The sequence below is a fragment of the Helianthus annuus genome, chromosome 14 (genome assembly GCF_002127325.2).
Source record: "Helianthus annuus cultivar XRQ/B chromosome 14, HanXRQr2.0-SUNRISE, whole genome shotgun sequence".
Taxonomy (NCBI): Eukaryota; Viridiplantae; Streptophyta; class Magnoliopsida; order Asterales; family Asteraceae; genus Helianthus; species Helianthus annuus.
In genome coordinates, this window is record NC_035446.2 from 135956051 (window position 1) to 135967215 (window position 11165).

General features: G+C 36.1%; 2 protein-coding genes across 14 annotated transcripts; one reads left to right on the forward strand and one right to left on the reverse strand.

Annotated features, from left to right (window-relative positions):
- Positions 1-587: 587 nt before the first annotated feature.
- Positions 588-4391, forward strand: LOC110903940 (filament-like plant protein 7). 12 transcript variants are annotated; one of them, XM_022149746.2, is made up of 7 exons: positions 588-835; positions 988-1066; positions 1346-1440; positions 1542-1680; positions 1781-3563; positions 3637-3697; positions 3770-4391. In XM_022149746.2, exons 3-7 carry the CDS (start codon positions 1348-1350, stop codon positions 4220-4222), a joined length of 2529 nt encoding a protein of 842 aa, XP_022005438.1. In that variant the 5' UTR covers positions 588-835; positions 988-1066; positions 1346-1347; the 3' UTR covers positions 4223-4391. The 12 variants fall into 12 exon arrangements, with proteins under 12 accessions (XP_022005438.1, XP_022005440.1, XP_022005442.1 ...); XM_022149748.2 differs by having other exon boundaries at positions 991-1066; XM_022149750.2 differs by having other exon boundaries at positions 589-835; positions 1346-1437.
- Positions 4392-6420: 2029 nt separating this feature from the next.
- Positions 6421-9976, reverse strand: LOC110903942 (1-acyl-sn-glycerol-3-phosphate acyltransferase BAT2, chloroplastic). 2 transcript variants are annotated; one of them, XM_022149753.2, is made up of 7 exons: positions 9806-9971; positions 9294-9337; positions 8728-8779; positions 8383-8589; positions 7573-7979; positions 6964-7065; positions 6421-6886 (listed from the first exon to the last, which is right to left on the reverse strand). In XM_022149753.2, exons 2-7 carry the CDS (start codon positions 9321-9323, stop codon positions 6671-6673), a joined length of 1014 nt encoding a protein of 337 aa, XP_022005445.1. In that variant the 5' UTR covers positions 9324-9337; positions 9806-9971; the 3' UTR covers positions 6421-6670. The 2 variants fall into 2 exon arrangements, with proteins under 2 accessions (XP_022005445.1, XP_022005444.1); XM_022149752.2 differs by lacking the exon at positions 9294-9337 and having other exon boundaries at positions 9806-9976.
- Between the last annotated feature and the right edge of the window lie 1189 nt (positions 9977-11165).

Here is an 11165-nt window from a genome sequence, read left to right on the forward strand (position 1 = left end):
GAAGGACTATATTGTACAAATAGGTTGTTTTGGATGAAATACCAAAAATGCCCAAACCTCAGGGACGATTTTGGCAATTTACTAAAAAACAAAACAAAATATCATAATCTTCTTCTATAAAAAAAAATTGTACTATTTTGCCCCTCACATGAGGGGCACATGCACCTACTTAACGAATGAAATGGATGGTGGTTAGTGTAAACAATTTGGAGTGTGCAAAATTTAGTTATAAAGGACATCGAGTGTACTTATCAAAGAAAAAAGACATAGGGTGCAATTTTACGTGATAACTAAATAACAATTTTACCAAGGTTGGTAAGGGAAGGTATTGGGTTAAGTCCCATGGACGATAGGATTAAAGAAATTAGCCATTCAAAAAGAAAAAAAAACTAAATAACAATTTGTGTAATTTATTCTTAAAAAAACAACAGATCCACTCTTGAGATAACTTAACACTTGGTTAACGGATTACTCATATTCCAACACACTAAACGCTAAAGTTCAAATATGCTAAGTTATGATGTGGTGTGTGAAAATGAAAAGAATAATATAATTATGTACATTGGAAACCTACCTTCATTAAATGTCTCATTTTCACTAATAATAATATATCCGTACGTGTAACACCCCAACCCTTGTTGAAAGCAGGTGTAGCTGTGACTTTTTTTCTCCTCCATTTCTGCCATCTTCTCTCATCTTTCTGCAACCTTTTGCCTTCATCAGTTAACATCATTTTACCTACTACTCATCACTTGTTTCTTCTACACTACACTACACTTCTCATCTAGCTTTCACTTTCATTTCCGAACTCATTTTACTTGCCATTTTATGCAATGTCTGTTTCTCTCTCTCTCTCTAGCGTTTTATCTCTTCCATTTCTTTTGTTTGTAGTCATATCTATTTGTGAATATCGATCCTGTAGAAGATTTGATCGTAAGTTAAAATCTAATTTTTAATTTCTCTTGTTTTTGGCTTTGGCTTGTGCAGCAGAATCAAAGCTCATTTCACCTTATTCTGCTTCAATCTTTCATTATGTGAAAGCATTCTGAGATGCATGCACACTAAGGTACCAAATTTATGCTCTCTTCAACGGTCAGGATCATCTTCACCATTATAGATCATCTTGCCTTTAAATTTTGACCTAAGAGAAAAAAAAATCCCAATTTTTTTAGGTTTTTGTTGATAAAAAAATCCCAATTAACTTTTTTTTTTCTAATTTTTTTTTTAGAAATTATACTTTTCAGATGTTTTTACTGGAGGTAAATTAGGTTATTTCTTCATTTTTCTTAATTTCTTGTTATCTTAGAATCTTGACAATAAATTCATTTGTGTATGGTTTTTTAAGTGATGGAACACAAATCATGGATTTGGAAGAAAAAATCTACAGAGAAAACAATGATTGCAGCTGATAAAATCAACAGAGGGAATGAAGATGAGGTAGTAGTAAACTATAAAGCATCTTTTTATTTTGACTTCTTGTTTGTTAAAGTCAAACTTTGACTTTTTGAGTTCACAAATGAGGTGGCTTTCCTATATTGCAGGCCAATTTGGCTGACAAAGTGGAACTGCACAGAAATTTGAAAACTTTAGATGAAAAGCTTCTGGCTGCACTAGCTGAGATCAATGCTAAAGATGAAATCGCAAAGAAGCAGACCAACGTTGCCCGTGAAGCCATTCAAGGTTATTATTTGTAATTTGTTTTGATTAGATTTTTTTTTTTTTTTTTTTTTTTTTTTTTTTTTTTTTTATGACTTATGATTGAACTATACCTACAATACAGAATGGGAGAAAGCCGAGGCGGAAATTATAGCACTTAAGGAAAAACTAGAGAAAGCTACACAACAGAGAGTAGCCGATGAGGAAAGATCGCATGGTGCTGACTCAGCGTTGGAGGAGTGTATGCTGCAGTTGCGTTTCGTTCGTGAAGAACAGGAAAAACGGGTTCATGACGCGGTGGTGAGGTCATCAAAAGAGTACGAAAAACGAATAACGGATTTAGAGGGGAAACTAGCCGAATCCAACAAGAAACTTTCGAAACTAGGTTCGGAAAACTCTCAACTAAGTAACACTCTTTCGGTAAAAGAAAAGATTATCGATGAACAGCATTTGGTCAGGGCGCAGTTGGACTATGATCTTAGGGCTGTTGTGAGTCAACTCGAGTCAACACAAAGAGAAAACGCTTCTTTGAGTTATGAAATCCAAGTGTTAGAGAAGGAGCTCGAGATCAGAAATGAAGAACGGGAGTTTAATCGCAGAACGTCTGACATGGCACACAAGCAGTATTTAGAAAGTGTCAAGAAAATTGCGAAATTGGAAACGGAAGCTCAAAGATTACGCCTGCTTGTTCAAAAGCGCCTTCCCGGCCCTGCTGACGTGGCGAGGATGAAGAATGTAGCTGAGGTTACTAGAAGAAGGTCAAACCCTTTTCCAATGGAGTCGACCGATTTTAACGTTGACAACACTTATAGTAAAAAGATCACCTTCTTGACCGAACAGTTAAGTTCGTTTGAAGAAGAGAACAAGCTTCTCAAGGAATTCCTTCACCAAAAAACAATCGAATTATCGAAAAGTCAAACGTCTGACATGGGTAGCGATGAAAAAGTCAGCATGGCTGGATCGTGGGCACCGTCATACAATACTGTCGGAGCTTCTGATATCGGTTTAATGGATGACTTTGTCGAGATGGAAAAATTGGCTCTCGTTTCGGTGGACAAACCAGTTGCAGATGATATCAAAGTCGTTTTGCCGGAAAAAGATAACTGCAACTTTAGCGTGACGAATGACAAGAAAGAAGCAAATGGCGACAAATTCGATGAAGGTATGAACATATCGATAAGGAAACTTATTGAGCTTATTGAAGGAATCAGATTATCTGAAAAGATCGACGATTCATCTCCATACAAGACGTCAGAAACACCAACGGGGTACACCGTTCATGTCTTTCAGTGGAAAACGTCTGAACTTCGGACGATTTTGGACGAATTTCTTCAAATTTGTAATAAGTTGGTAAATGGGAAGGTGGGTGTGGAGGATTTTGTTAAAGAGTTGACTTCTTCTCTGGCGTGGATAGTCAACCATTGTTTTTCGCTTCAGGATGTGAGTAGCATGAAGGATGAAATCAAGAAGCAGTTTGAGTGGGATGAAACTCGAAGTGAGAGTGAGGTAGAAGGTGGGACCCACTTGTCGGAGGCGGATAAGTTGACTTTCCCGAAAGACCAGTTACCGGGTTGGCCTATGGCGTCATCTTGGAACGTAAGAAATAAGATTTTCCAGGTGGAACCGAATGTGAGGGAAGAGATTAGAAAACTGAAAGATGAGATGGCAAAACTTGAATCGGAGAATAAAGATTTGGAAGGTAAACTCGAATCCGAGAGTGCCAAGTGTAAGTCTTTAGCTACGCAACTTCAAGAACCGAAGGGAGTTCTAAAGGAACAGAAGGATACCCTTGTAGACCAAACGGAAGTCAATGTAACAGTGAAAGATATTGAAAGACACCCCGTTGAGACCTTTGATGAATGCAATGAAGCTCATCAAGAAACTATATCTCTCAAAGAGCAAAAAAGGTAATATATTTTTCTATATAACTTATCTAAGTATATCAACAATTGTTGCAACTAATTAATGGTTTTATTTCAGTATGACAGAAAACGACGAGAAATGTTGTGATTTGGACCATGATGAAACAGCCCTTTCAAGTGTAAGTCTTTTCGCCAAACCATTAATTTTAAGATTTATGACTGTTGTTACATCTAATCGTATACTTATTTAGCAGGAACAAGAACTAATAGCAGCTTCAGATAAGTTGGCTGAATGCCAAGAAACCATTGTTAACCTTGGGAAACAGTTGAAGGCAATGGCTTCTCTACCCGCAGACATATCAGCGTCTGGTAATAGTGAAATTACTACATCGCCCTTACCGGACGAAAACAACAATCAGCGGGTGTCGCTACTTGACAAAATGATTACCGAGGACCCCACAGGAGCACCGCGGTCTCAAAAACCGAAAGGGATTTCTCGTACCGTTACGTCACCGGCAATATTGGATGGGAATACGAATCCTGTGGTTGTGATGTCTCCGCGTATGTTTGTAAGTGTGGAGGGGGTGAAAGATGAAAAAGATGAAGAAGCTTTGGTGAACTTTTTGTCAAAGAAGAAGAATAAGAGTGGTGGTGGGATTCTGAAAAGATTGTTTTGGAGAAGGAAGAAAGGTGGTAAAAAGTGAAGGGTGTGGTTGTGATGTGAGCTTTAGCTTTTGGTTGTTTGATCTCATGTAAAAATAATGTTATGGTTTGAGGTAAGAGTTGTTTTGTTTGGTTATGTAAATATAATGATAGTACTCTAACCATAACCAATGGTGGTTTGCCTTTTGAATCATGTGTTTTTTCCATCCATTTTGTCATCTTCTTGCTTTATATTAGATTAATAATAAGGTCAAGAATCCGAACAAGTATGAACCTTTGATTTATATAATATAATTTTACTTGTATAATTACAATATTACATAGTAAATGTTGAGCATCCTGTACATTAATCCAGAAGTGTGAGAAGTGTATTATAACACCATATAAACACCGTATAACACCATATAACACTATATAACAATGTATAACACTATATTTTGTCTGATAGCATGTCTATGATAGATGTATAGTGTTATATATTGTTATATAGTGTTACATAGTGTTATATGGTGTTACATTGTGTTATACGGTGTTTATATGATGTTATATAGTGTTATATATAGTGTTATAATACACTTCTCACACTTCTGAATTAACGTACACTATCCATACCCTATATAATAAAAGCAAAAAGTTGTAAATTATAATCATATATAAATAATAGTTAATAACAAACTAGCCAAACTCGACCTTTATACATAAAATTTGAAACTAGCACGGCTTGAGCTCTTTTAAGTTTAACGAACTAGACTCGAGCTTAGACTCGCTCGCCTCGCCTCAACTCGGAACTCTTTACACCAGTGTGCTTACTTTTTATGCACACTTGTATGTAATCCCTGGACACAATTCTAACAATAAATGGGAAAGGGGAAATTACCAAAGTGGCCGTTTGACCAAGCCATTTTCTAAAATAGCCATTTGACCGGGCATAATGCACTCTCCCATCAAAGTGAACTCCCATATTTATGCACCTTCAATTCAACCACCAGCTAGCCGACACGTGTCCCTGAAGCCTGAACCGGCTTTATGCCGCGTCGCCTGGCAGCCGAGCCGCTTCCCCCCCAAGCCAAGCCGCTTCACCGCCTGCCCACAAGTACAAGCCATGCCGCCTAATTTACAAGCCAAGCCGCGTAAAGTACAAGCCGAGCCGCGACAGTTGCATTTTTTAAAAAATATCAAAATATATAAAAAAACATCAAAAAAATATCAAAAAACATCAAAAAATACAAAAAAAATCCAAAAATATCAAAATACTCTTTCTCTCCATATATTTAATAACTCGGTTGAATATTGTGAATAATAGAATTCATTTTTAACAATTACTTAAAAAAAATGCACAAGAAACTAAGAAATATCGTTTATATAATTTTTTAAATAACTAATCATGATTTATATCGGAAATTTGTATATATAAATATTAAAGTGGTCAACCAACTTAAAATCCGTATTCTCTTCGTGCCTAAACTCGACCCTCGCGATATATACCCGATCATCGTGGCTCAACCCAGCCGCCGGGACACGGTTGTAGTAACGTTTAAACCGATCCAACTTCGGTTTAAGATCACGCCATTTGTGTTGACACGCGTTTAAGTTGTGTCGCGCGTTGCCGACGTGCTGTTGATAGTGTTGAAACGCTTGCCCCCAGTACGCGGTTTGTCCGCGTTGTAAATTTCGTTTAGCGGTGTACCGGCATAAATACAGCGGTAGCGGCTTGGCGACAGGTTACGCGGCATAAATACAGCGAAGCGGCTTGAGGGTAGCGGTGTACCGGCATATTTGTAGGTGAACCGGCATATTGGCAGGTGTACCGGCTTGGGCATAGCGGTAGCGGCATAATGGGCATAGCGGTAGCGGCATATTGGCAGGTGTTCTGCGAAGCGGCTTGGCTTGGGGGGGAAGCGGCTCGGCTGCCAGGCGACGCGGCATAAAGCCGGTTCAGGCTTCAGGGACACGTGTCGGCTAGCTGGTGGTTGGATTGAAGGTGCATAAATATGGGAGTTCACTTTGATGGGAGGGTGCATTATGCCCGGTCAAATGGCTATTTTGGAAAATGGCTTGGTCAAACGGTCACTTTGGTAATTTTCCCAATGGGAAATACCCATCAATGATAGATTTAATAATTTGGAAAACCTGACACAATCCTAACAATAAATGCACTCAAATCTAAAAATAGGACCACAAAATTAAAACAAACGACAAAAGCATTCAACATCACCCTTTCTTTCTATCAATTCACATATAATTGAATTTTGTCATTTTTTTTTTAAATTTTAGTTAGGAATAATAGCAGAGTTACAAGGTCTATACATTGTCTAACTTGAAGAATGAAGATGGACTATAATTATTGCGAAATTACAAGTAAACTGCCTACTCACCTACTCTAGTTAACTTAACTTGCTTATAGGTAACAAACAGTAATCGAAAACGACACATTTGCAAACAAATTGAAAAATGGCATCTAAAACTAGCAAAACTTCTTGCATATACGGTCAATCTTTGCGAACGAGTTCATCTGCAATTACATTTCTAACCTCGTTGCACAATATATCGGGATTATCTCCTATAACAGGCGGGTGAATGACGATTTTTACACTTCCTGCGTTTACCGTACCCTCCATCCCTGCAGGCATAATTTTACCCGTTCCCACAAGAGTGATTGGAATCACTGGAGCTCCAGTTTTTGCAGCAATACTAAATGCACCTTTCTATAAAGAAACCGCAAAACATGTTTATTTAATTTTCCATATTTAAAATCTACAATTAAAAAAAACAAAAGTTTCACCTTAAAGGCGCCTAAACTTCCATCCTTACTTCGCGTACCCTCCGGGAAAAAGAACACGGATCCGCCATTTTTGACAAGTTCCATGCATCGTTTTAGTGTTTGCTATGTTTAACAAAATCCAAATAAATGCATGCCATCAGTTAAAAAATACAACAAAAGTTAACGCAAAATAATAGAGTAAAATGCTACTTTTGTCCCTGAAGTTTGGTGATTTTCATCCAAAGGTTTGTTTTTCCGCATCTGGCTCGTTAACTCCATCCATTTTTCTCCGTTAAGTCAGGGGTGTTTTTGTCTTTTTTGTTAACTTAAAGGGCAATTCGGTCTTTTTCACTTTATGTACAAGCATTTAAAATACCCTTACTAAATAAAAAAACAAAAATAATATTCGTATGCACACACACTATCTCTCTTCTTCACGTAAATACCCCTAACTTAACGGAGAAAAATGGGATGGTGTTAACGAGCTGGATGAAAATGACAAGATTTCAAACCTTCTGGATCCAGATGCGAAAAAACAAACCTTTGGACGAAAGTCGCATAACTAGCCAAACCTCAGGGACGAAAATGGCATTTTACTCAAAATAGTATAATAAATTAGATAACAGATACCAATTGGCTCTTTCGGTCCATCCGTTTCAGAGGAATAGTGCCCAATAAGTACATGGCCCATCCAACAACAGGGTAGAGGAAAATTGCAGTCTTGCTGACAAATTTGAAGTTTCTGCCTAACGTTAAAAGGGTATATATGTCCAAAAAGCTTTGGTGGTTGGACACATAAACAGCTGGAGAATCTTTTGGAGGCAGATTCTCATAACCCTGAATCTTTACGCTAAAAAATGGCCCAATCGTCATAGACGCCCAAATTTTAGCGATAAAGTTATGGAAATTTCTTTGGCATCGATCCTTTAAGAGCACGAATGGATGTCCCACCACCATGACCACAAATAAAAATACGGCAATGAAGGACGTGACGGTGTAGAAACAAATTCCTCTTATTTTTGACCCCAACTGAATTTCTACAGTTTTAATATAGATATTAATTAATAATTATTAATAAGAGAAATAAAAACTGTAATTTTATAAAGACTTAATTACTGTTTTGGTCCCTGTGGTTTGTCAAAAATTACTATTTCAGTCCATTAGTTTAAAAATTGCGATTTCAGTCCCTGTGGTTTCACTTTTGTAACCATTTCAGTCCACCTCGTAACCATTTCAGTCCCTGTACTTACAAAATAAATGGATTGAAATGGTTACGAAGGTGAAACCACAGGGACTGAAATGGTTATGAAAGTGAAACCACAGGGACTGAAATCGCAATTTTTAAACTAATGGACTGAAATAGTAATTTTTGACAAACCACAGGGACGAAAACAGTAATTAACTCTTTTATAAATTTAGAAGCTGGGATGAATGTGGAACCTGATAATTGATAGGATGTTCCAGGTGACCCAGTACCGGCAAGTTCAGATCTTACGATTACAGATCGTGATTTTTTATTTTGGTTGGGCAAATTATATTCAGCATACATGCTAATGGACCTTTCTCGTCGGTGAAAAAAGCATTGGGATTTATAGGGGTATTTTGGGTAATTGGTTTTACTAAAGAGAACACAGTTCCGAATACCATCTGCACAAAAGATCAAGAGGAACTTGGTTATATAATTTTAATTAATCCCTGTTAGTGCGTAGAATAAGTGTGAATTACTATATAATTAATTTCAATAAAACCCTGTTGATATATAAATAAGAGTATAAGACCACTTACTATGTTCTAAATGCTTCCTGATAGGATCTTTATACGGAGAGCAATAAAGTCCCTTAAGAGCAGACAGCAACACAAAACGAAAAAAGTTGGTATAACAGTATAAAACATAAATATGAAACGTATGACAAGGTAAAAGATAGACAGACAGCAACCAGAACGAAAAGGTTGGTATAACCGTATAAAACATAAATATGAAATGTTTGACAAGGTACAAGATAGATAACAGGTTCCACAATATTACACTTGAACAAACACAAAATAACTGATCAGTAATTATAGATTTCACACACACAGAGCCACACACTCCTGCTAAAATGATTTCACCGCCTCCTTTTGTTTTCCCCTAAAGAGAAGCACTAAGATATGAACTATATCTCAAAAGACCAAACCACACAAATCATTCTAAAATCTTTTATTTGCAAGGGGACTCGAAACTTCACAAAATCAATCAAAAATACTAGTGACCGCTAGCGATCCCATGACCGCTAAAACCAGCACCGGCACCAATATCATATTATCGATATAAACACGTAGATTAAGAATCTGAAGAAGTAGTTTGAAGTTACCAATTGAATATAGGATGCTGAGCATACCATTACTTCCTTCCAACCTGTTCAATTGATCAAATATAGTCTCATTGACTGATAATGAAAAGTCGAAAACACAGAACCTTGAATATATATGCAATATCTTTATTTAAATACTGGGAATTCAAACAATATGAGCACTTGGATAGCATCTGATATTCACACTTGAAAAGCAAGAGAAAAAAATTAAAAAGCTGAAACAACAACGTCTAAAGGCAATTGGCACTTGATTAATTGGTATTATTAGTCTATAACCTATGATCGAAACTTAGGGTTAAAATTTCGCAATCGACGATACAAGATGAGGGTAATCTTTAATTTTCTAGTTTGTTGATGCATTTAGGGAAGATTAAGCCTCACAATTAACGGAAATAAACAATAAGTCGATGATTAGGGTTCGAATTTCAACTTGGAAAGTTTGAAAAACGATACAATAAAGAGGGTATAGAGGATTAATTCAGAAATCAAATCGGGGAAAGATAGATAGTTACTTTCTTAATCTTTGTTGGAGCTGAATTGTAACAGTTCGCCGACGGTGGAGGAATGACGTAAGCTTTGGCGGGGTGTGACGTGCGCATACGAGGATGGAGGAAGAAAGGAATGACACGAGTGAAAAGGAACAACATAATCTATTGCTACACCGCCTGCACGAATGATGCATTTTTTAGTTATTATTTGAGCTTAAAATTACAAGAAAAATCAATATGTGATGGCATAAAATAAAATTAGGGCTGTCCAAACTGCTTGACAGATCATTCGAAAAATGCTTGTTCGATTTCCGCTCAGTTTGTAAATGAGCCGTTCGGATTGGTTCGATTCAAATTCAATCCAAGCATGAGCAAAGCTCCGCTCGCTCGTCGACCGCTCGGTTTTGCTCGAATTATTTTTATTAATAATATATATATATATATATATATATATATATATATATATATATATATATATATATATATATATATATAGGGTAGGGATAGTGTACATTAATTCAGAAGTGTGAGAAATGTATTATAACACTATATAACACCATATAACACTATGTAACATCATATAACACTATGTAACATCATATAACACTATGTAACACTATATAACACTATATAACAATATACATCTATCATAGACATACTATCAGACAAAATATAGTGTTATATTTGTTATATAATGTTATATAGTGTTACATAGTGTTATATGGTGTTACATAGTGTTATACGGTGTTTATATGATGTTATATAGTGTTATAATACATTTCTCACACTTCTGGATTAATGTACAGGATCCTCTACCTATATATATATATATATTATAGATTTTAAAGATTAAAAACCCAAAAAATATTAAAAGCCTAAAAAATATTCAGCCCAACTTAATATTTAATAGAGTAAACTTCAATTTTCGTCCCTGTGGTTTGCTGATTTTAACACTTCCAGTCCAATAGTTTATAAATTACATTTATCATCCATTAGTTTACTGATTTTAACAGTTTCGGTCCATTAGTTTCCTGATTTTAACAGTTTCAGTCCATTAGTTTCCAGATTTTAACAGTTTCAGTCCACACCACTGACATTGGTATGGACTGAAACTGTTAAAATCAGGAAACTAATGGACTGAAACTGTTAAAATCAGAAAACTAATGGATGATAAATGTAATTTATAAACTATTGGACTGAAAGTGTTAAAATCAGCAAACCACAGGGACGAAAATTGAAGTTTACTCTATTTAATATGAAAATCTAACCCTAAATCCTATTCCTAAAAGCCTAAAAAAATTCAGCCCAAGTTAATTTTCAGCCCAAAAAATATTTCGCACTTTATTTTGTGCTTCTTGATATTGTTAAGAACATTTTTAGAATC